General features: G+C 41.4%; 1 protein-coding gene across 2 annotated transcripts in view; it reads left to right on the forward strand.

The window, feature by feature from the left end:
- The window catches only part of LOC140462989 (cadherin-4-like), a 656453-nt gene that overhangs the window by 391619 nt on the left and 237840 nt on the right, over positions 1-26994 (forward strand). For both annotated transcript variants that reach the window (XM_072556570.1, XM_072556571.1), the window contains 2 exons: positions 12380-12609; positions 25451-25624. In XM_072556570.1, coding sequence (XP_072412671.1) covers positions 12380-12609; positions 25451-25624 — 404 coding nt within the window. The remainder of the gene's footprint in view (positions 1-12379; positions 12610-25450; positions 25625-26994) is intronic.

Genomic DNA, 26994 nt, shown 5'->3' on the forward strand with positions numbered 1-26994 from the left:
TAAAATCCATAGTGGATGATCACACGTTTGACTTGATGAAAATTCTGTTGTTGCAGTTTTTGCCCATTCCATTAGTCCAGAAAAATCTCTAAATTTTTGTGCTTCCATCTGCACTATTTACAGTGCTGCCTCTCCCTGTGTCATTAGCACGGTAAGATATATGGCCTTCCTTCCATAGAAAGATGGCTGAATAGTTTGTCCCTCAATCATCTGAAGTTTGAAAATCAGAAAAGATTGTTGATTGAAGGAGAATCAGAAGTATGACAGGAGATTAGGAATGATTTTACCATCACCATTGTCCACCACCTCCATCCAATGGCTGGTCCAAAAATGAGGAACAGTATCGTAGGGTTAGGTAAGATAGCTGTGTTTGTTCTTCATTGGTTAGCTACCATTGCTAGCGATAATGGGCTAACGCGATACTGCAGGATGAAGCGAACCCAGGATAAGAAATAATCTCCACTTGTAGCCAAACAGCCTCCACATGAAGAGATTGCAACTAAAGTTTCCCTCTGGATGTGCAAGAGGTACCAGAGGCCCGGAGCCTGTTCTTGATGTTATTTGTCTAGATGTGAGGGATACAGTGTTGGTGCTTGACCGTTTATATCCCGGGAAGCTGTAATTGAGCTATACCAGCTGCTGGAGCGGAGTCTGAAACGTAAGGAGTGGTTGGCCATCCTATGTCAGTGACCATCAAGGTGACAGTTGAATTGAACTTTGCTGCAATTGGTTCCTTCCAAGGATCTACACGGACTGGATATGGAATCTCTCCATCTACCTCCTGTGAATGTATCAAGGCTGTTACCAATGCCTTTTGTGTAAGATCACAGAGCTTCATCTCGTTTGCCCATGATGAAGTCAGTGCTGCAGCTCAGGCAGTGGACTTTGGCAATATAGTCTAGATCCACACCACCTAAAGAGTGCTATATATCATAGTGCAGTTGGGTCCAACAATAGAAAAGTGTTTTCTTCCATCAATATGTAAATGATGTGGGCTCATCAATCACACATCTTCGTCTGTGCCAGGTACCTTGAGAGTTGTCATGATGCCTATATCCTTGAGAGCTCTTATGTTCCTGCTGTGTTTGAGGAAACAAATCCTTGACTGGAAGTCTAGGGCTACATTCTGCAACCATGACTGGTGACTTCATTCCATAAATCTCTGCCTTTGCAGAATATGAATACAATGCTGTTTTTCAACTAAAGCCATGATGTCGCAGACAATAGGCATCCTGATGCTGAGACTCCACTTTTCAGATCAGTTTTGGGGTGTCTTGCAGTACACTCCAGACAATGCACCATATATGCTCTGCAGAACTGGAGCAGGCAAAGAGGGACGTGACCCTGTATGTTCCAAGAAGACAAGTGTAGCTTCTTTTAGTTTGTTTCCTGCTGCTTTTTGCTGCTGTCGAATAAAACGAATTGGTTTGAAGTGTTTAAAGGTATTGTTCTGCGTGATGATCTCACATTAACCAATGATAAGATGCTGGCCTACCTAATGGACATGAGAAAAAGAATAGCTGTGACTTAAGAGAGGGATGTCAAATGGGAAATGGTTACGGACAAATAAATAATATAACTCGGTACTTAAACAACGATGAACGCTGGAAGGTACGGTTTTAAGTCCAATGAAAAGTCAGTCACAACACCTATATATTATGAGAAGAAATAATTTGTCCTTCCTCTCCCACAATGTGCTCAGTACCCTCCTTCCATCCTAACTTTTGTATATATACCAAACTTTTCTTTTAGCTGAGGAGGGGTTAGTGGACCTGAAACGTTAACACTGCTTTCTTTCCACAGATGCTGCCAGATCTGCGTTTTACCAGCAATTTTGATTATCTTCCTTCCCATGTTATGTTTATTCAAATGAGTTATGATAAATCATAATGCTGTAAGATTAGCCATTTTTCTATTTTATTGAATTCCCTTGAAGATGATGACCCCTGTTAGGAATAATTTCAGGGATTCTTTTTGCTATATTCCTTCTGTTCAGTATCCTCAAAGTTTGCTAAGCATCATGATCTTTATGTAATTGTCCTTTAATTCCAGCATGAAATCAGAACATGTGGATATTTGTAAATGAGCACTATTGCTGTCAATGACATAAGAGTATCCTTGTTTTTCAGAAACAAGGTCAGCTCAGTAGTATATCATATTCATGCACAATTCTATGAATCAGTTGGCATGCCAGTTTCTTGTAAGTCAAGTCTTGTCTGCAGGATCTATCTGTAATTCTGGGCAAAGAAGAGTTATCTTCATCCCAAAATAAATCAAATGCCCCTGTTTCTAGTCAAGATCACCCTGGTAGAAAGCAGACCAAAATATTGAGGTGGGGAAGTCCACATCATTGAAGTAACCAATCATACATAGAAGCTCAAAATGGGGGTAAAATTTCCATCAAAAAGAAGGTACACGTAAATTGACAGAAACATTCCTTTTCTGCTTGAATCACCTAGTTTGTGCAGTGCATTCAACATGGTCACCACATATCTTTTTGCTTGCCTTCTTGTTCTGGACCAGCTTTGGAATACATTAAAATGATGTGTAGGCGATTATCTGAATATTCAAATACTGTTTGAAAGAAAGGCTTGTTTTTCAAGTGAACAATAAAGCATTTTCTGATGTACAGTGTGTGGTTTCCTGCAGTAGGGAAGATCTTTACAGGCAGACAGAAGAAAAACAACTTGTACAATTTAGCTTTTAAAAAATGAAGTTTAAAATTTGGAAATCTCTTGTGGGAAATGTTTTTCACATTCTTTAAAGGATGAAATCAGCAGTAAACATGAACCATAGGAAGACTTGAGATTGGAGTGATTTTTATACGTGTGATTTCTGAATTAGATATAGCAGCGGGCATTTTTTAATGCCTCAATGCCAAAATAACACTGATGGAAAGCTGATTGTAGGCAAGATAAATGACGTTTTACCATTGTGAGGTGGATAAATTATGATCTAAACTTAATCAATATTGGACAAGGACATTTCCTTTTCAGCCATTGATATCAACTTTGTGAAAAGCTATTTTTCAAAATAAATTCCTCAGCATCACCAAGGCTAGAATAGGTTATAAAAAGGGCTTTTCTTCTCCTGCTACATGGCCTGTCTTTATCACATAAAAATGTTACTTTTCTTCTCTAAATTCTTCTTCCTTTGCACATGCATCAAGGGCGCTGCAGTGCTCACAGGAAGGTAATTGGAAGTCAGTACACAGCAGTCCAAGGTCATTGGGTCGGTTTTGAAAGAAGCAGTCAGCCAAAATAGCAAGGCTGGTAGTCTCTTTGTTGACATGTTAAATTAACAAAACAGTAGTGTTTAATTTTAAAGCCTTTTTCACACAAATGCTATTTCATTGCCAATAAATAAAATCTCTGCATTTGCAGTTTGGTGGTCAACATGTTTTATCCATTTTCAGAATGCTGAGAGTCAATACAAAAATGCATTCTGCAGGATCAATCCAATATTAAACATTAAGTTTGAGAACAATCTTCAGGAAAACCGGTAGACTGAAAAGAGAAGGCAAGCTTATTTAAATTTAAATGTTCAGTACATCCTTATGAATATGCATATTAGAATTATTTTGGAGTGTGTTCTGTGCCACAAGCAAAAAGAAACACTTCAATAGAGGTTTGGCAAAATGCAATCTGTACTCGATTGCTGTTGGTCAAAGATATTGATAGGAACTCTACCCTGTTTATATCCCTGATGTTAGAATGTATGGATACCTGCAGCTATTGCCAGTGAGAAAGTGAGTGTCCCACTGTTAGAGTGCATTATTGCATCACTCAGAAATGTCTCAATATGCATTATATTTAGCTGATTACTTTGAAACATCATAGATTCATAGAAATGCATAGCACAGAAAAAGGCTGTTTGGCCCATTGAGTCAGTGCTGGTCAAAAACAATACCCTTCCCTTTTAATCCCATTTTCAAACACTTGGTCCATACTGAAAACACTTTATTTCCTTGCAACCCCTCTCAACCTCCTTAACTTTAATCTATGCCCCAGTCTCTTGGTCCTTTTACCCTATTGAACACTTTGTTTGTTTATTTATTTATGCTTCTGCCTTTATATACCATGTTTTGGTTTATTTTTCTGTATTTTAAGATGGTGCCAGAGAGTAGATTAGATTAGATTAGATTAGATTACTTACAGTGTGGAAACAGGCCCTTCGGCCCAACAAGTCCACACCGCCCCGCCGAAGCGTAACCCACCCATACCCCTACATCTACATCTACCCCTTACCTAACACTATGGGCAATTTAGCATGGCCAATTCACCTGGCCGGCACATCTTTGGACTGTGGGAGGAAACCGGAGCACCCGGAGGAAACCCACGCAGACACGGGGAGAACGTGCAAACTCCACACAGTCAGTCGCCTAAGGTGGGAATTGAACCCGGGTCTCCGGCGCTGCGAGGCAGCAGTGCTAACCACTGTGCCACCGTGCCGCCCACTAAGTGACACTATACAACATTTTTTCACGATTTTGTAACAAAATGCACATGACAATAAATAAATCAATCGAGAGGAAAAGTTTCTTCCTGTCCATGCTCCTCATAGTTTTGTATACCTCCTGATCGTGTCCCCAGGCAGTCTCCTCTGCTCCAAGGAAAACAATCCCAGTCTATCCAATGGCTCTTCATAGAAATCCGCTCTGCATCCTCTCTAATGCAATCACATCCTTCCTATAATGTGGATTCCAGAACTGTACAATACTGTAGTTGTGGGCAAACCAACCTATTATATGGTTCTTACAAAACCTTCTTTTAAACTCTGTGCCTCGGCTAGTTAAGGCAAGTATCCATATGCCTTTCTAAGTACATTTGCGGTTGTAAAGTGGTAAAACACCCAATTATTAATATTATGGAATGGTTTGAGAAGAGAGGAATACATTAGCTCAGTAGTTAACACTGCTGACTGTCAGCACCAGGGACCTGGGTTTGATTCCACCCTCGGGCGACTGTCTGTGTGGCATTTGCACATCCTCCCTGTGGGTTTTCTCCGGGTGCTCTGGTTTTCTGTAGATGTGCAGGTTAGGTGGATTGCCAATACGAAATTGCCCACAGTGTTCAGGGAAGTGTACAATAGGTGAATTAGACATTGGAAATGCAGGGTTACAGGGATAGGGTAGAGGCATGAGTCTGGGTGGAATGCTGTTTGGAGAATCAGTGTGCACTTGTTAGGCCGAATTGCTTGTTTCCACACCTTGGGGATTCTATCCTATGAAAACTTTATTAAAGGGGAATGCTGATATGTTATGGCTTAGCTTCACTCTCCTTTCATTCTGACCAATGCCTCCACTGTTACTTCAAATTTAGCTTTAGTTTGGTGATGGATAGAAAGTGACAAACATGTGCCATTGTTAAGCAGTACAATGAGGGAACTGATGCAGAAGTGAAGTATTTTTTAACTCCTTCTTTAATTTCAGAATAAAGAAATGCACCAAAACCAAGTGACTGTGAGCAAAACAATTGCATGGATTTTTGAGAACTGCCGGTGACAGCAATTTATCTGTGCTGCTATAACATTTGAGGGAGGACAACCAGCATGTAGTAGTGCTGAGAATTGTTGGCGATATTGGCGAGGGGGAGAGAGATTAGAAAAAGTTGAGAGATCAAAGATTAGTCAAATCCAGACAAGTTCATGGTAGGAGATGTTGGAGAAAGATATAGGATGTTTTATTATGGGTTTTTCTGTTTTTCATACAAGCTCAAGCTTGACTTCCGTATTTATTTTAAACAACATTTATTGGGAGCATATACATGATGGTCCAAACTCTGAACTGCAGTAATTTCAATGTTCTAGCAGAACCCTATCACATAACTATCGATGTTACAATTATATAATGGAATGCCACAAAGGCTGATTCACATTTTCATTGAACCCTACACCTCAAGTGGGATAGAGAGCAGAAAAAGCAGGGACAGAGACACAAATAATGTTTCCTCTGTAAAGAGTTCATTGAGTTCTCATGAAAGGGAGATTCAGGCAGCGGGGAAGACATGACATTGGAGGTAAAGAAAAATATCAGGAGAAAGAGAGAAGAAATACAGAGCTCAAGGAAAAAACTGGACTGACACAGGGTGATCCATTAATGTGTAAAAGAGTTACATGTATCATACCTAAAAGAAAGGAGTAGAAGATGATGCAACTATTCCTGTTTTCAAAACAAGTGTAAGGATGACCAAGTCAGTATTGGTTGACACATTTGGAGTTTAGATGAAACACTAGAGGAAGTTTAGGGGCACAATGGCCACAGTAGAATCAATGGAGACCTTGAGATGGAAAACTTGCAGGCTGAAGGGGAGAAAGCAAGACTTCCCTTCAAATGATAAACTTTCCCTCAATCCCATCAAATTGCGAGAGTTTTGTTTTGAGCAAACTTTCCAGGTATCAGAGCAATATTTAGCAGGTGAAAGGTTTGGACTTTATAGAGGGATGTTAAACTAAAATGAAAGGCTTGACGTTGGAAGCGGAAGCAATGGATGTTCAAATACACTGAGATGCAAGCTTCCATACGTGTAATTTATCAAAATGGAGCTTCTGAGGTGTTTTTATCCTTGGATTCGTCAGCTATTTGTTCCTCATATAGCAGCTGCTGGTAAAAACTGAAAGAACTGCAGATGCTGTAAATCAGAAACAAAAACAGAAAATGCTGAAAAAGCTCAACAGATCTGGCAGCATCTGTGGAGAGAATGCAGAGTTAACATTTCAGGACGAGTAACCCTTCCTCAGAACTGGGGCCCATTCTGAGGAAGGTCACCAGACCCGAACGGTAACTCTGATTTCTCTCCACAAATGCTGCCAGACCTACTGAGCTTTTCCAGAAACTTCTGCTTTTGTTTGCAACTTCTTGTCCTCTGTTCAAGACATGAGAGAACAGAGAAAAGGGAAATTACTTGGAGCATTTCTGTTAAGTGAAATAATGATATGACAGGCCTGCAAAGACAACAGTCATGCATCCTTTGACCCAGAAGAGATTGAGTCTTTTTTCACCTTGTCCTGGAGAAAACCTCATTTCCACTTTGCTGCAGATGGAGACCTTTTCCATTTGAAGGGACACCCTGTTGTCAATGAGGCACACCATCTATGTCACTGTCATCAATCACCCTATGAGACCAGTGAAGCATTTTGAACACTGCACCCATTGCTCTGCTGCTGACATTGTTGGCCATTTCCAATCATGCTGCTCCTGGTCAGCAGTGTGGGCCGCCTGTGACCACTGTCAGGGGTGAGAAATACACCGATGAGCTGGAACAACTTCCAGCATGACCCACAGCAATGATTCTGAAAATGCAGAGGCTGTCCTGGCCCTCACTGCTCACACTCCCCTTGTCTACTTCAGTCACCATTAAGTGGATGTATAGAATATTGTGTACAGTTCTGGTTGCCCCATTACAGGAAGGATGTGGAAGCATTGGAAAAGGTGCAGAGGAGATTTACCAGGATGTTGCCTGGTCTGGAGGGAAGATCTTATAGGAGTCTACTGCTTGCCCACTTCTATCCTGATCTTCCCAACATGAATTGGAAATTAGGAGGTGGCAAGATGTATTACTTGGATAAACTGCAGAATTGGGCTGAGAGGTGGCAAATGGAGTTCAATGCAGCTAAATGTGAGGTGATGCACTTTGGGAAGAACAACAGGAAGGCAGAGTACTGGGTCAATGGAAAGATTCTTAAGTAGCGTGGATATGCAGAGGGATCTTGGAGTCTATGTGCATAGATCCCTGAAAGTTGCCACCCAGATGGATAGTGCTGTGAAGAAGGCATACGGTGTGTTAGGTTTCATTGGTAGAGGGATTGAGTTCTGGAACTGCAATATCATGCTGCAACTCTACAAAATGCTGGTATGGCCACACTTGGAATATTGTGTACAGTCCTGGTCGTCCCATTACAGGAAGGGTGTGGAAGCATTGGAAAAGGTGCAGAGGAGATTTACCAGATGTTGCCTGGTCTGGAGGGAAGATCTTATGAGGAAAGGCCGAGAGACTTGGGTCTGTTCTCATTGGAAAGAAGGAGACTAAGGGGGCGGAATTTGATAGAGACATACAAGATGATCAGAGGATTAAATAGGCTAGACAGTGAAATACCTTTTCCTAGGATGATGACGTCAGTTTATACGAGAGAGCACAACTACAAATTGAGGGGTGGTAGATTTAAGACAGATGTCAGAGGAAAGTTCTTTACACAGAGAGTGGTAAGGGTATGGAATGCCCTACCTGCCTATGCAGTTAACTCAGCCACATTAGGGAGATTTAAACAATCCTTAGAAAAGCACATGGATGATTTTAGGATAGTGTAGGGGGATGAGCTGAGAATAGTTCACAGGTCGGCACAACATTGAGGGCCGAAGGGCCTGTTCTGCGCTGTATTGTTCTACGTAGATGACACCTTTGTCATCACAAAACAAAGCAAGATAGAAGAGGCATTTAACATCATCAACAACACCCTCACAGGCATAAAGTTCACCAAGGAGGAAGAAACCGACAACAAACTCGCATTCCTGGACATCATAGTCGAAAGAACGGACAACGGAGAGCTACAAACCTGCGTATACAGAAAACCGACAAACACTGACCAAATACTTAACTACACCAGCAACCATCCCAACACACACAAATGAAGCTGTATCGGAACACTATTCCAACAAGCCACATCACACTGCTGCACAGATGAACTTCGGAAAACAGAGGAGAATCACCTATACAACGTATTCAAGAAGAACAGATATTCAAAAAATACAGTCCGCAGATTCCTCAAGAACAAACCACGACAAGCAGACCAAACACAGCCAGAAACCCTAACCACCTTACCATACAATCAAAGAAGTTTCAGAAATGACAGCCAGACTACTAAGACCCCTTGGAATCCTAGTAGCACACAAACCCACCAACACACTCAAACGAAAGCTAACAAACTTAAAAGACCCAGTACATCCCATGGACAAAACCAATATCGTCTACAAAATTCCATGCAAGGGCTGCCAGAAACACTACGTAGGACAAACAGGAAGAAAGTTAGCCAACAGGATATACGAACACCAGCTAGCCACAAAAAGACACGACCCTCTCTCCCTCGTAGCCCTACACACGGAGGAAAAAAAATTCGACTGGGACAACACATCTATCCTGGGACAGGCTAAGCAAAGACATGCTAGAGAATTCCTAGAGGCCTGGCACTCCAACCACAACGCCATAAACAAACACGTAGATCTAGATACCATCTCTCAACCCCTCAGAAAACGAACAGGAAATGACATCACCACAAACCCCAAGAACCCCATCCAGGATGAACATATAAATAGAAAGCAGGAGACAACAGCTTCGCTTCACTTGGAGGTCGCCACTGATGATGTTACCTAGCCAGGTAATGAAGCGTCTGGATATCAAACCTACAGCTCAGCGAGCAAACCTATACCCATTGTTCTATGTTCTATGTTTGAGATTTACTGATACCCAGGAGCATGCATAGTTGCAGCAAAGTCTCAGAAAACAAACATTATAATAGTTAATGATGAAGGCAGTGTTTTCAGAAGAACTGTTAAAATTGGCTATATACTGTACCTTTGGATGCCCATTTTTTTAAAAATCGAAGGTGAGCATGCAGGGTCAGAACTTTATCATCAGAGTGGCTGTTGTCATGTTGAAAGGAAGTGAATTAGGATGAACAGAGTTTGAAAGAAAAGTTTGGGACACATAGAGCCATAGAGATGTACAGCACGGAAACAAACCCTTCGGTCCAACTTGTCCATGCCAACCAGATATCCCAATCCATTCTAGTCACACCTGCCAACACCCGGCCCATATCCCGCCAAACCCTTCCTATTCAAATACCCATCTCGATGTCTTTTAAATGTTACAATTGGACTAGCGTTCACCACTTCCTCTGGCAGCTAATTCCATGTGCGTACCCCACTCTGCGTGAAAAGGTTGCCCCTTAGGTCTCTTTTATATCTTTCCCCTCTCACCCTAAACCTATGCCCTCTAGTTCAGGACTCCCCCGACCCCAGGGAAGAGTATTTATTTATCCTATCCATGCTTCCCATGATTTTATAGATCTCTATAAGGTCAGCCTCTGACGCTCCAGGGAAAACAGCCCTAGCCTATTCAACCTCTGTCTGTAGCTTAAATCCTCAAACCCTGACAACATCCTTGTAAATCTTTTCTGAACCTTCTCAAGTTTCACAACATCCTGCCAGTAGGAAAGAGACCAGAATTGCATACCATATTCCAAAAGTGACCAAACCAATATTCTGTACAACAACATGACTTCCCAACCCCTATACTCAATACTCTACCCAATAAAGGAAAGCATACCAGACACCTTCTTCACTATCCTATCGACCTGAGACTCTACTTTCAAGGAGCTATGAACCTGCACTCCAAGGTCTGTTGATTCAGCAACACTCCCTAGGGCAATACTATTAAGTGTATAAGCCTGGCTCTGATTTAATTTTCCAAAATGCAGCACCTCACATTTATCTGAATTAAACTCCATCAGCCACTTCTCAGCCCATTGGCCCATCTGATCAAGATCCTGTTGTAATCTGAAGTAACCTTCTTTGCTGTATACTACACCTCCAGTTTTGGTGTCATCTGCAAACTTACTACCTATACCTCTTTTGCTCACATGCAAATCATTTATATAAATGATGAAAAGTAGTGGATCTAGCACCGATCCTTGTGGCACTCCACTGGTCACAGGCCTCCAGTCTGAAAAACAACCCTCCACCACCACCCTCTGTCTTCTACCTTTGAGCCAGTTCTGTATCCAAATGGTTAGTTCTCCCTGTATTCCATAAGATCTAACTTTGCTAACCAGTCTCCCATGGGGAACCATGTAAGGATAGGATAGCATATGTGTACAGAACAACCTCGGTTGTCCGAATGTCAATCATCTGAATTTCGGAGTATCAGAACAAGATCCCATGGTCCCATAAAAATGTTAGCCATTATCGGAGCAATCAGTTATCCAGACAAAATATTCCCTACCTGTCTCGTTCAGATAATTGAGGTTGTTCTGTAGATAGCAAAAGGCTGAACAGATTTGGGAGGGAGAAAACTTTAAATTGATCATGAATCTTACACATCATAATCTTTAGCTCGAAATGAAACACTCCAATATTATGTGGTCAATTCTCAGAAATGTTGGTCAGAAGTTTACAAAAGTGATCAAAGTGCGACCACAAAATGACAGAACAAATCAAATAACTGTGGATGCTGGAAATCTGAATCAAACCAAAGTTGCTGGAGAAACTCAGCAGGTCTGGCAGCATCTGTGGGGAGAAAGCAGATTAACATTCCAAGTCCAATGATTCATCATTAGAAGAAAGGCCACTGGATTCAAAATGTTAACTTTGCTTTCTTTCCAGAGATGCTGCTAGAACTGCTGAGCTTCTCCTGTAGCTTCTGTTTTTGTTCCACAACTTTCCAAAATTGGCAACCTGAATGCATTATGTTAAATTTCAGCCAATCTTTACTCTATGCTGGCACAGCACTGACTGTAATCTCCCTATATCAGTGACTGTAAATCTGTCAGTGTTCAGAAAGCAGTAGCCCTTCACTACAACAACAGTGACTGTAGGTCACTTTATTTCATCGTTCAGAGGCTACGTCTTATGTTTCTTATTCGGTTGCTTCCTCTGGCTTTGTCTACCAAATCAGTAGAAAATGGTTAAAACTGAACTATTTAAGAGATAAGGCTGCATTTAAGATTCTCATTCAATCGCACAATAAGTAAAGATATTGTAATGTTAATCCAAAAGAGTCAATTGAAGATGAGAGCCCTGGTAACTCTGATGTTACTTTACATTGAAGGTACTATGTGTGGTGTCTGTAGCTATATGCCTGATTAAAAATAGATTTGTTACACTCCTTCCTAAGTGTATTTAACATATCAGGTTTAATTAATTTCAAGATAGTGATGCATCCCTTGTCGCATTCATTCATCTTTTGTAATAGAACTTTTAACCAGCAAATGGAAGCAGCTTCCCTTACTGACTGGGAGATTTCTTTCATGTAGTTCACACACTTAAATAAGAATGTGAAGACAAAAGGAACTGGGAACTAAAAAACACATTCAGCATTCTTTGCAGGTGAAACATGAGGAATGGCTATTTCCACAAATTGATGACACCCATAGTGAATGTATTCTTTTAAGGAAATTCCTAGCCCAGGTTCTTTTGGGACAGAGATAAAATGCAACAGTTTTCCTGAAAGATTGAATGTACTTCACTAAAGGCTGTCAGATCTGATTTGAAGATTGAAAACATAATGCTTGAAATTAAATGTGTCCAAGTTCTGTTTGATTGTCTGTCTTGTTGGGCGCCCATCACATCACATTTATCTGTTCTTTTTTCTTCCCATCTCTTTTCCAGTGAAATTTGATGACTGTGCTGGGAATCAGGGAATTCAGCTCGAAAGCAGTGACCCTGACTTCAAGGTGGGGACAGATGGCACCTTGTATGCAGCCCACTCAATGCAGATCCCCTCAAAGCAAGTAAAGTTTGCAGTGACTGCACAGGATGCCAGGGCCCAGGAGAAATGGGAAACAGTGGTCAAGCTGCTTGTAAAAGCACAGGGAAACTCGATGCACAATATACAAAAGGTATTAACACCATCTGTTCTGAAGACAATTTTCAAAGAACCTGTTAAAATACTTCAATGTTATATTATGTAAATGATTTTTGATATGGTCTGTTGAATAATACCTTCCAGATGTCAGTTCAGCTAGAGGCTGACTGATATTAAAGGCTGGTTAGTTGTTAGGAGATCTTTACCAGCTGGCAGAGCTGTGTTTTTGCTGAGTGTAGTGGAAGGTGAATGCTAGGTGGTATTTTGTGCACATTGGTTTTCCAGTTTAGTAAATTATTTAAAAAGGCAATACCCAATTAATTTAATATTGTGATATGTCATATTTGTTTGTCCTTCAAATGCTGAAAGATGATGCTAAGCTAAAGCAAGCTTTGAGCCCTTTGGTTTCATATTTGTCTTTCATGGTTCCTTTTTTTTGTTTTGTGATTGGAATTCAAAGCATTAAATGTTCTGTATGTTGTATGCACACTGATTCAGTTAAGCTGACCAAGGACCTTCAGAGGGGCAATGCTTTGCTTTTGTGGTGGCGTTTGCAAATGAAATCTGATCATCTTGAAAATCGACTGTAGGTTGGCTTCCATTGTCCAGTACAAATTACTTAAATTGTAACGACCAGTGTGCAAGGGGTTTGCCTCAGCTGCTTTAAAGTAATCTTATTTTGATTTTCAATTTCCTGATTCTATCCACCACATTCATGTGCTTCTAACATCAGATAGAAAGCAGATATACATGTAGCTATAAAAACAAATAGCTTGAAATTTACTTACAGTTAGCATCCAGCATTGTTGTGTAAAATTCAGACAGTATCGATCAAATGGAATCTTGAAAACTCTCAGAAACAGAATGAGGCCACTGTTGGAAAACATGAAGGAATTGAGAATTGTGTAGACCTTTTATGTCTAAAAGTTCAACAGGATTTTGTTCTCTTTCTCTATTTGAAGTGGCTTTTGTGTTGGTAAATTGTACAATATTTTCCCAGGAATTAGTTGAAAACAATACATGGAGCACAAACTCCTATTTAAAGAGTGCTTGTGAACAGGAATCTTTTATGCACATTAAAGACATTTGGACGATTGCAGAATCTTTGCAAGGTCTGTGCTGACAAAAGCAGATGTCAACTTCTGATGAAATCATGTGGTTAAAAAAAAACTGCCTTCAAAGCAGACACTCAGGGCAAAAACTACTGGTGATATCTCAGCTTTTATATCTCTTCCCTAACATCATAATGCCCAGAATTTGACACGTGTTGATTGAGTTCGTCTACATTCTCAAGAGTGATGTACACTGTGAGATTCTTATATAATTCATTGTGATGTTTGGGTTTCTTGTTTATTGGGGTTAGTAAACTGTTGGTTTTATCTGTACCTGAAGTTAATTATTAACTTGTAAGTAATTCTGTTGCCGTGGTGATTTCTTTTAAAACTGCCTTTGAAGTCTGGCTTGAGGTTAAATGGGCATGTGTGCATGTGACTAATGGATTTGTTTACCTTAGATAGTTTTGTGACCCAGCAAGGTAAATAATGGGGCCTCCAGATTTGATAGAAACTTCTGAAACTTGACATTTTAAGCTTAAGGAAAACACCCATAACCTTGAAAGGAGCAGTTTTGTTTTCAGTTCTACTTTGAGATTTGTGCTGTCTGTGGAGCTCTTAGAAATAAGATGACTATACAGTTCAGTGTTCCTGAGAAGTGAGGAATACATAGTGAATTATGTTGCCATAGAGTGAAGAGTTAGTGTTAGCCTCAAACTAGAAATATCGGTATAAAACCCTAAAGAAGCAGAATAAATCTTATACTCAGTCATATAAGATCTCAAGGAAGAAGCTACCAGCAATTCCAGTCTCAACATTGAAGTCACAAGTGTCTTAAATCTACCAGTATGTTAGATATAGGGACTCGAGTATGAATATTGTATGAGTGATGTTTTAAGTGATATACAAAGTTCTGCTTCCTTTTTCCTAACAATTTATGAATGTGTATTTTGTGTTTAATGGATTGTACTTTTACTACGTATTTAAAAACATCTTTGAAGTTGTGTTATAAGTAAATGTTGTGATTTATTTTATTTTATCTTCATTTTTTTGTTGATAAACTTCTGTTTTACTGCTAGAGCAAAATTTGTGATATTGCATGATTATGTTCAATAAGACATCACTTTGATTAAACCAAAGCAAATCCAAGTGTGATCTATCGAGTCAGGTACTGTCTGGGATTTCGGCTCAAAACATTGACTCTCCTGATCCTTGGGTGCTGTCTGACCTGCAGTGCTCGTCCAGCTTCACTTTGATTAGATTAGATTACTTATAGTGTGAAAACAGGCCCTTCGGCCCAAAAAGTCCACACTGACCCTCCGAAGAGCAACCCACCCAGACCGATTCTCCCACATTTACCCTTTCACCTAACATTACAGACAATTTAGCATGGCCAATTCACCTAACCTGCATATCTTTGTGAAGGAAACCAGAGCACCCGAAGGAAGCCCATGCAGACACGGGGAGAATGTGCAAACTCCACACAGACAGTTGCCCAAGGTGGGAATTGAACCCAGGTCTCTGGCACTGTGAGGCAGCAGTGCTAACCACTGTGCCACCGATTCCCAGCATCTGCAGTCATTACTGTCTCCTATCCATTATCTGGGATCTGACTGGTTTGGTTTTAACATTTAGCTGCAATCATAAGACCAGAAGACACCATATTGTTTAAGTTCCTTCTGAAATGGGTTGTACATGGCATTGCAATTGTTCCTTGGTCGCAAAAATGTAAAGAAAGTGTTGCATTCAGAGGCAAATTACCTTAACCTTATGCACATTTACATATTTTATCCTCCTTTTTGAAAATAAATAGTATTCACTTTCATTGAGTAGTTTTGCAATCTTAAAAGATCACCTTTAAAACCATTACAAACTCTGGTTAGAAAGTTTGGAGAATCACATGAGAAGTCAAGTAAGGTCTTCTTTAATGTCAACACTGACAAGGCGCATTTTCTAACTAAATTTTGGTTGTCGAATGTGATTCTTGCTAATGCATGGTGGGAGGTCTATTCACCAAAATTATCACTTGTTATTTCACTCATTGGTCTGCATTCTGCAATTCTGCTGCCCACAGGATAGAAGCTAGATGCTTGGAATTCAGGTAGCTGTTTTTCCTTCATGCCTCCATCTTGAGCACAGGACACGCTGCATGGGCAGCAACCACATACACCACATCCATGTCAGACTCTCCACATCTTGATGGCTCATCTCCAATCCATTTACAATCTACTCTGCACTGCCACAGTGCACCTAACATTCACATTGTATGAGGAGGGACAGACATCCAGCTTACAGATTGGATCAGGTTGCAGCTCAGGGCTGCTTCCTTGCTGTCTTAGCCATCCTTCAGTTTGCACCGATCTGCATGCTTACAACCATCCCTGCCTTGCCCTGTGTTTAAACCCTTTGCCCCCTCAGCCATACTTTAAAGACCCACTGTACTTCTGTCATGTCTTGCCATTCAGTGCAGAAGTAAAGCCAGGCAGTCAGTCATGCTGGTCGGCTATCATCAGTCAAAGAGGTGGGTATGTTGCTGTGTGGCACAACAATAAATCAATCTGACATCTGCACCATGTGCCAGCTGCATACACAATAAGTGAATGCTGCAAGCAGACTGTCAAGTGTCAAAGTCTGAGGGGAGTCATGCTCAGTGAAGTCCAGGGAGGTAGCCCAAGCAATCCAGGCACGGTGAGTAATAGACAGTTTACACAGAAGTCCAGCAGCTTGAGTTCAATCTGGGGCTGGTCAGGAGCAGGTGGTTCATACCTCTGTATATCAGTAGGGTCTCCAGTGCTACCAGTCTGGGGGCATGTTTGAAGACAGTTAAGGACCTGTACAGATGTCAGTCAGGGTGTTGATGTCTCATTTTTCAGGGCTGTCCAGCTAAGTCATTCAAGGGGGTGAATAAGGTATAGCCCTGGGAGGGGTCCATCCATGAAAAGTCAAGAATGTGTTTCCAGGGGCTGCTGCTGTCGGAAGCAAGCTCGGGAAGTTAATGTTGGAAACTGGAGTCGGAATGCTGGAATGCAGAGGAGATGATAACATTGAAAGGGGGCAACTCAATATAAAAGTGGGGGAGATGATGGAGCCTGGGAGGGAAAGCGGTCATGTGGGAGTTGGTGTGATGTTTTTATTCATTTGTGAGATGTGGGCATCGCTGGCTGGCTAGCATCTATTGCCTGTCACTAGTTGCCCTTGAGAAGGTGGTGCTGAGCTGCCTTCTTGAACAACTGCAGTCCACCTACTGAGAGTTAACTCACAATGCCATGAAGGAGGAAATTCCAAGATTTTGGCCTAGTTCATTGATGGTAAGCAACACCCTGGCCTCCATGGGGGACAGTGCACTTTCAGACCTGGCATTCCTTACTTGATCTGGCTCGAAGGGGTGGAGGGGGTTGGGGGGAGGTAACGTGGGGAAATGAAGACTTAGATATACTGATAGAATGGGCACCTGAAGAAGCCAATGGGGTTTCTAGGATGCAGATTCACAAGGATGAAGAGGTTGAGTCGGAGAATGTTCAAAGAATGACTGCTGTTGTCTTCCATTGCGCTCTTAAAATAAACAAGTGCACAATGGAGATGAAAATGGCTGTGACCCATAGCCAGAATGGGTGATGTAAATGTTTCATTCTGTAAGGGAGGGTCTTAAGTTTGGGTGATGGTAGACTCCTCAAAATGCAACACCATTCAACAGGCACCCACACAATGGAGCTCAAAGATATCTCTGAGCACCACATACTGCATGTTTCTTATTAGCCAAGTGTATTTCTTCAAAACCTCGACCCAACAACCCTGGCCATATTGTGCAAGTTAATAACTGAATTTCATTGATATCTGTTTTACAATCGCAATGTTTTTAAGCCTAGAGAGATGGACTCAGTTGAAAGTAACAGCCATCTGCCGTTTACCCATTCCAAAAACATTGTGCAGAAGCTACTCGCTTACAACGTGGGCATGGAATATTGTATAGCGCTAAGGATGGATGGGCTGTGTACTTTCAATGTTTCAATAATGACTACATAAAAGTCTCATATGAAGTGGTGAAAACTAAACATATATTTACAAAGATGAAAACCTGTTTACATTTAGGTGTTACCTATGTGCCCTCAAAAGGTTGTCTTCATTCTTACCCTCCCACTGTGTCTTGGTGTAGTTCCAGGCCATGTAACCAAGATGGAGGGAGCTGGACCTACAGTGGAACCTGTTGACACTGGAGGTTTTGTTGGGCAAGCTGGGTGTGTTTGTGACATGCTGAGTGTTCCCTGCCTGAGAAGTGTCTTCCTGGGTTTGATCTCGCACAGGGCTGAGGTGGGCAGGCAGGACAGAGGCGGAAGGTGAGACCATCACTGGAGGGACCTGAGAGGAGACTGTTAAGTGGTCCCTATGTGGATTCTGCTCCTCTGGGCGACTACTGTCATTGCCCTGAGCACCAGTGGTTAGTGGATGGAGTGCTAGTTTGCGTGTATATCCAGCTGACTCTGAAACTGCGGGATCTGGCTCTCCATGGCAGCCTCCCACCTATCCATCGGGGCACCAAGGTGCTTGTATACCAAAGGCAGCAGGGTGCCAACTGTATTGATGCAGTCCTTTTGTGTCAGGTTGTCCAGTGTCTGCTGCTCTTGTACCTGAAGTCCCTAATTGCCAACAGTATTTGGTCCTCATTGCCTGGAGTTGAGCAAGTGCCTGGTTTCCAGCAGTTCTCTGAATGCTAGTGATCTTGCTTATTAGTGCCTTCTTGTCTACTTGTGAGGAAGGAACAACTGGAGCAAGTTGAATTTGTTGTCATGAGCAACAATGGCAAGAGTGATGGAGCACAGATCTGTCTGCATATCCAGCAGGCACTGAGCCTACTAAATCTGGCTCTGCATGGCATCAACCAACCAAAAGGGCAACCAGACACACTCCAGCCTGACGCAGAAGGATCCCAACCCTTTTGATAAAATATCCATTTTGGTCTCAGTACCTGAGCAGTCGGGAGGTGCAGGAGGCAGCCTTACTGATTTTTCTGCTGAAGATCTGTCCGCTGTCCCTTGGATGTGGAGGAAAACACTCAAGACTGAGGAGACCATGGACATCCTGTTGGTCCCTGCAGGAAATAAAAGAGAGAATGCGTTGTGACCAAGGGGTAAAAGTTGTGACATGCTAACAATATATATGCACAATGGGGATCATGGGAGAGTAGCACAACAATGAGCAATACTATTTCCTTTGTTGCTGGGATATGGTGATTTCTGCTTTCCCATAGGAATGGTACTGGTCTTCACCAGCTAGGGCCAACGTCTTCTCCTCTTAAGGGTTGAGGAGACAAATATCTGGCATCCCACCACTTTTCGTGGACTCATTTGGCCCTTTTCAACACCTATTCTCCTGTAATGAAAGAGGAGGAGGGATTGAGTATCACAAAGCCTGGTAGCACAGCTGTTAGCACTGATACAGTGGTGGGGGTAATTGATGACAAGTGAATGAACAAGCAATGCAGAGTGCATGCAGGGGTAATAGTGGGGGAATTGGATGGTTGAAAGCCAATAGAAAGATGATGCAAGCGATAGTGTTGAGTGGTAGAGCACAAACTTTGGGAGTTAGGTACAGTAGCAAGAGATTGAGTGTGTGTTAAGTAGCAGAGAGAAGATGGTAGCACGTAGCCAGGAAGAATAGAAAGATTGACCTTCTTTCTTGCATTATTGGGCATTCCTCTAGACCATGGACATTGCACTGGCCTGAGTGCCAACCTCAGACCAGGCTGATGGGGTCTGATGTTGTGAGTACCTCTGCCGCTCCTGTCGGAAGCAGACATCCCTCTTCTGGAGCATCACATCCACCAGCATCTTCAAGTTCCCTCCACAAAGTAGTGTGCCAGTTTCCCCTTCTCCACCATGCCCAGGATGAATATCTGCAACCATGCAGGGTGACTCCAGACTGCAAGCACTTGGACTGGGTGGGCAATAGCATTTTAAATGTGGTGCTGATGCCAGAGATGCTGGTATATCCCAGGACACCCTAACAGTGCCATTTACTTCCAGTAAGGCAGTTGGGCTAGAATCCAATAAGAAGGGCACCATAGGGGCAGGGTAGGTAGTTGATGAGGCCAGTTTGGGATGATCACATGAGAAGATTCATTAGGTCTTGCAGCGACTAACCCTCCGTGAAACACGAATTGAAACGGTACTTCAATAAACTCTGGGGAAAATCAGCCTGCGTTCAAATATTTAATGCTATTTTGGTTTTGCTGGTAATTTTAGGCATTTTTTGTCCAAATTTATATTTGCAGGTGATACATAAAATTGATTAGGTCAATAGATTTAAATGGAGCTTGTTTAATATTTAAAGGCAAATTTCAGTGGATGCTGGAAATTTGAAATAAACATACAGAATGCTGGAGAAACTCATGAGGTCTGGCAGCACCAGTGGTTTCTCTCTCCGCAGATGCTGCCAGGAATGTTTAATGTTTAAGCAGTGGTAGTGAATGAGAGCAAGTTAGCAGGCTCCAATAAAATCATCTTCATAATATTACAGTTCAGTGATATTAAATGAGATGACACAATGTTTGCTGTGGAATCTTTTCCTCGTTCCCACTATCAGTTGCAAATTATAACCAAGGAACTGAGATAGCTCGAGTCGAACTATTTCATAGGGTCTCATGGTCATTTCTTGGTCAACTGAGCTGACAGTGTATTTGAGTGCTTGTAAAGGGAGAATATTCCTTATGTCACTTGAAATTACTTTGGTCCTTACCCCAGGGCTGAGTGCCCATTAAGACTTGATTTCAAACAGAGTTTTTTGGTTCTGTGTCTCAACACATTAAAGTTGTGGCTATTAGTTGTTTTCAGTATCACTTCTGTTATGGAGTCAATGTTGACTTGGTAATAAAAATGAGTCCTGAAGCATTATTTGTGGCAGGGCATAAAGTGATGACTCATTGAAAGGATTTTTGTTTCAGATACACTCTACATATTGAAGAGCGTTGCTTTATTTGGTCATCCAGATTTTTTTTGTGGCATAACAATACTCTACCTGATAAATTATGAACGAATTATTTTGTATTTTGCTCAAAGATAATAGCAAGAATCAGTAACCAAACATTACATTCCAAGGAGCTTTAACACATACAGCAGATAGTTATAGGGTCATAGAGATGCACAGCACAGAAACAGACCCTTCGGTCCAACTTGTCCATGCCAACCAGATATCTAGTCCTACCTGCCAGCACCTGGCCCATATCCCTCCAAACCTTTCCTATTCATATACCCATCCAGATGCCTTTTAAATGTTGTAATTGCACCAGCATCCACCACATCCTCTGACAGCTCATTCCATACACGTACCACTCTCTGCATGAAAAAATTGCCCCATACGTCTCTTTTGTATCTTTCCCCTCTCACCCTAAACTTATTCCGTCTAGTTCTGGACTCCCTGACCCCAAGGAAAAGACTTTGTCTATTTATCCTATCCATGCCCCTCATGATTTTATAAACCTCTATAAGGTCACCCCTCAGTCTCCGATGCTCCAGGGAAAACAACTCCAGCCTATTCAACCTCTCCCTATAGCTCAAATCCTCCAGCTCTGGCAAAATCCTTGTAAATCTATTCTGAACCCTTCCAAGTTTCACAACATTTTTCCATTAGGAAGGAGACCAGAATTGCATGCAATATTCCAAAAGTGGCCTAACCAATGTCCTGCATAGCCACAACATGATCTCCCAACTCTTGTACTCAGTATTCTGACCAATAAAGGAAAGCATACCAAAAACGTTCTTCACTATTCTATCTACCTGTGACTCCACTTTCAAGGAGCTATGAGCCTGCACTCCAAGGTCTCTTTGTTCAGCAACACTCTGAACCTTACCATTAAGTGTATAAGTCCTGCTAAGACTTGCTTTCCCTAAATGCAGCACCTCACATTTATCTGAATTAAACTCCATCTGCCACTTTTCAGCCCATTGGCCCACCTGATCAAGATCCTGTTGTAATCTGAGGTAACCTTCTTTGCTGTTCAGTATACCACCAATTTTGGTGTCATCTGCAAACTTACTAACTACACCTCTTATGCTCACATCCAAATCATTTATATAAATGATGAAAAGTATTGGACCCAGCGCCGATCCTTGTGGCACTCCACTGGGCACAGGCCTCCAGTCTGAAAAACAACCCTCCACCACCACCCTCTGTCTTCTGCCTTTCAGCAAGTTCTGTATCTAAGTGGCTAGTTATCCCTGTATTCCATGAGATCTAACCTCGCTCACTAGTCTCCCATGGGGAACCTTGTCGAACGCCTTACTGAAGTCCATATAGATCACATCTACTACTCTGCCCTCATCAATCCTATTTGTTACTTCATCAAAAAACTCAATCAAGTTTGTGAGACATGATTTCCCACACACAAAGCCATGTTGACTATCCCTAATCAGTCCTTGCCTTTCTAAATACATGTACATTCTGTACCTCAGGATTCCCTCCAACAACTTGCCCACCACCGACGTCAGGCTCACTGGTCTATAATTCCCTGGCTTGTCCTTATCATCTTTCTTAAAAAGTGACACCACGTTAGCCAACCTCTAGTCTTTCAGCACCTCACCTGTGACTGTCGATGATCCAAATATCTCAGCAAGAGGCCCAGCAATCACTTCCCTAGCTATCCACAAAGTTCTAGGGTGCACCTGATCAGATCCTGGGGATTTATCCGCTTTTATGCTTTTCAAGACATCTAGCACTTCCTCCTCTGTAATATGGATATTTTTAAGATGTCACCATATATATCCCTACATTCTATATCTTTCATGTCTTTTTCCACAGGAAGCACTGATGCAAAATACTCATTTAGTATCTCCCTCGTCTCCTGTGGCTCCACACAAAGGTCGCCTTGCTGATCTTTGAGGAGCCCTATTCTCTCCCTAGTTACGCTTTTGTCCTTAATGTCTTTGTAAAAGCCCTTTGAGTCAAGGGAACTGCAAAAGAATAGAAAATGGCCATTTCTGAAGATTTAAACAATTCCACTGATGTAAACCAAAATAACTCATGAAAACCACTAATTTTCGTAGTGTTAAGACATTAGTTGTAATAAATACAAAACTAAGAAAATTGTTCTGTTTAGGCACAGCCTCTTGAATCTATGTTTAAAAATGGAGAAATGAAGGGCATCATGTAACCTATTCTAGTATGCCGTCTGATAACAAAGCTGGGTAGTTTTATTTACAGAATCACATAATTGTTATAGTACAGAAGGAGCCCATTCGGCCCTTGATGACTGCACTGGCTGTATTGCTGAAAGTTACAGAGAAGACCAAGATGTCTTAATGGAAAGAAGGTGCTAGATGATTAGATTAATGGACAATAAAAAATACACTGATTATGGATTGACTGTTAATCACTCAAGGAAAGAAAGAGGCCTCACAGTTCACCAATGCCTAATTGCAAGTCGATATCTGGGGTTCGGCTGTCCCAAGCTTCGGGTTCATAGAGTAATAGTCATAGAGATGTACAGCATGGAAACAGACTCTTCGGTCCAACTCGTCCATGCTGACCAGATATCCTAATCTAATCTAGTCCCATTTGCTGGCACCTGGCCCATATCCCTCTAAACCCTTCCTGTTCACATACCCATTCAGATGCCTTTTAAATGCTGTAATTGTACCAGCCTCCTCCACTTTCTCTGGCAGCTCATTCCATCCACGTACCACCCACTGTGTGAAAAATTTATCCCTTAAATCCCCTTTAAATTTTTCCCCTCTCATCCTAAACCTATGGCCGCTATCTCTGGACTCCCATACTCCGGGGAAAAGTTCTTGTCTATTTATCCCATCCATGCCCCTCATGATTTCATAAACTTCTATAAGGCCACCCCTCAGCCTCCAACACTCCAGAAAAAGCAGTTCCAGCGTCTTCAACATCTCCCTATAGCTCAAATCTCCAACTAGGTTACATCCTTTTCTGAATCCTTTCAAGTTTCACAACATCCTTCCAATAGGAAGGAGACCAGAATTGCATGCAATATTCCAAAAGTAGCCTAACCAATGTCCTGTACGCCCACAACATGACCTCCCAACTCCTGTACTCAATGCTCTACCCAATAAAGAAAAGCATACCAACCACCACCTTCAATATCCTATCTACCTGAGACTCTACTTTCAAGGAACTATGAACTTGCATTCCAAGGTCTCTTTGTACAGCAACACTCCCACGGACCTCACCATTAAGTTTATAAGTCCGGCTCTGATTTGATTTTCCAAAATGCAGCACCTCGCATTTATCTAAATTAAACTCCATGATATGATATATGTGACTCATTCAAATGTCACAGAAGATGACCATCATACCTGCTCTCTGCTTTGCTGTGCACTCGTGAATCTGAGGCATGTATTGAAAGGGGAAACTTAATTCTGGCAATCTGGCCTTTTAATGAGAATGGATGAGATGCAAATGCATTTTTCTTTTCTTTACTAATGGAATGTGGGCCTCACTGGCTATGCCAGCATTTATTGCCCAGCCCTAGTTGTCTTTGAGAAATGGGGTTGAGTTGCTTTCTTGAATTCCACAGTCCATGTGTTGTAGGGAGATAGGGCTTCCCAATGCTTACTGTTGGAAATCTTGAACCACTTTTAAAATTCCAAGAATTTAATTTCTAAAAATTCATCCTACCACCAGGATTCTGAACTTTGGTCTCTCATGCAATTCCCTTGCCCAAATTTTATCTAGCTCAGGTCCTGGCCAGATGACTCTGCTTTCCAATCCCACAGCAACATGTTAGAAATGTTAAGTTTTAGAAATTAATAGAAGTTTAAGCTGTCTACATGGTTCTAACATAAAATGTAACTGATAATCCAGGAAAGTTATTAACATTTCTACCTGGATACACGGTCCATATCAGGTCACTGTGGTATGAATTTCTAAGATACCAATGATCCTTTGAAACGCAAGTCAGTTTTCAGCCATCTGAGAAGCAGAGAACAGGAGATAGAGGTAGCTAGTCCTTCACCTGAAGCAGAGAAATTACTGATATTATTGAATGTAAGAATGCAGCTGGGAGCTTGTGTTCAAATTGAAGATTTTGAGTTTGAAAGGATTTGAAGGAGGTTTGTAAATTCACCTGGCTTGGGCTAGAGAGAAGGAAATTTGAGTTTGACACTCGCTATGAAAGTCCGTTCTAGGATTAAAAGTTCCCATGCTGGGTAGGAAGAAAAGAAGCAGGCCATCAGGAAAGGAGAATTGCTTTGGACCTAGGAACACTTCAACCCCAGGGCATCAATGTGGACTTCAACAGTTTCCTCATTTCCCCTTCCCCCACCTCACCCTAGTTCTAAACTTCCAGCTCAGTAACTGTTCCCATAACTTGTCCGGACTTGTCCTACCTGCCTATATTCTTTTCCACCTATCCACTCCACCCTCTCCTCCTTGACCTCTCACCTTCATCCCCTCCCCCACTCACCCATTGTACTCTATGCTACTTTCTCCCCACCCCCACCCTCCTGCATGGAAGTAAACTGTGTTCTTGTTACTCTATTTTGAGTACCAAATTGGATCAGATCATGTAAAGGTTTCACAAGGTTTGAAAGAAAAGCTGCATTTTTTATAGGTGTGGATATCTTATTTTCAATAGTAGTAATTGGATGAATACAGTTATTCCAAAATCCAAGTTGATTTATATATGATAATCTTTGTGTTTTAGTTAAACAGTTGCAAATGAGTTGTCTCAAGTTGTTGAACTGGAACACTTTGATTTATGTTCATGTGCATGGATTTTCTTTGGGTTCGACTGACTATCAGAGGCTGTTTCAGCAAGCGATTTCCTGAAGGGATTTCTGAAGAGTTTGTCTTTTATTTCATGTGCAGAATGGAAGGAAGAATATGCCTCCTGAGTCTGAACAGCATCTTGATGATACACTGTTTCCATGGCGCCAACAGCAGAGCTCCAATGGGCTGAAACGACAGAAGAGAGATTGGGTCATTCCTCCAATTAATGTGCCAGAAAATTCCAGAGGGCCCTTCCCCCTCCAGCTGGTTCGGGTAAGCATTGGAAGAATAAGATTGAAGTATTTGTATGTATGCACATGACGTACACTAAATGTGGAGAAAAAAAATTCTAAACTCAAACAACTAAAATCAATAAATCTTGGATAAATGAAGTGTCTTAGAGAAGAGAACTGCTTTACATAAATATTGTATTTTGTTTGAGATGTCTTAATTGCATGCGCATCTAAAGTAGCATCTGTATTGTAGGTTTGATATTTTTTGGCAAGTGCTTTAGATGTCTCTGCTAGTTACCTGAAGTTGAATCTATTTATTATATTCTGTTACATTAATGTTTGTTTGCCACAACTTATAATCAGGAAATATTAACTGTTTTTGAATCAAGGCAAATCTATATTAGCCCCTTGTGCTTGTTTCATGGTTCATAACTATTCAAGTGCATTTTATTTATACAGAAACAGTATTCTGCAGATACTGGAAATCTGAACTAAAAACGGTAAATATGAGAAATACTCAGCACTGCTGGAATCATCTGGAGAGAGAGATATGGGTAACATTTCAAGTCAGTGATCTTTCATCAGAAATCATGAATTGGTCCCTGAAATGCTAACTCTACTCTCTCCACAGATGCCGCCAGGCATGCATCCTTTTTCCAGCATTTTCCAGCCTTATGCTGCAATTATATTTATTAATTTAATGTGGCTACAGTCATATAATAAACTACATTGTGTCTTCAATTATGGAAAGGAGAGTAGAATGATCAAAGTTGACAGAGACTGATACTGAGGCTTCTGTGCAAAATAAATGGTGAAGAGAATAGTACATTTGCTTCCTTTATTTAAAATTATTCTGAGAGAAAATTACAGCTTTGTGAAGAAAATATAGCGAAGCTTGTTCAATTTTTGCTTTGAGGATAAATATTTTATTTATAAAGAATTAACAATTTACAGGGCCAAGAGGCTAATCCAACAATGTCCATTTTTCAATATCTGCTGAAATGTTTCCATTTGAAATGTGTTCCGGAGAGTCACAATGGAGATGACTTCCTTGCCTTCGCATCTGATTGTTTCCCAACCTGTTCAGAAGCACATAATCTCTAGTCACCACCTTCTGTCATGGCTTGATTTTGATGCAAAGGGTTCCTTTGTGGAGAATTGCTGATATGAGCCAACGCCGAACTGGTCAATGGCACAAGATTCCAGAGATAAAAGAAATTACTTCAACCACTTGCTCTTTGTGGCATGTGTCTCATTTGCCTTTTTTTTGAAAGAACTATTTTAGTAGCACTTCTTAGTGTGCTTGGTAGTTTCTGCGATTCAAGGTTTGCAATGTCGTTCAATTGCACACCTAGAATGTGATGAAAAAGCAAACGGGAAAATCTGTCAAAAGAAGTATAAGTCTTTTTG

Source organism: Chiloscyllium punctatum, chromosome 37 (assembly GCF_047496795.1).
Source record: "Chiloscyllium punctatum isolate Juve2018m chromosome 37, sChiPun1.3, whole genome shotgun sequence".
Classification (NCBI taxonomy): domain Eukaryota; kingdom Metazoa; phylum Chordata; class Chondrichthyes; order Orectolobiformes; family Hemiscylliidae; genus Chiloscyllium; species Chiloscyllium punctatum.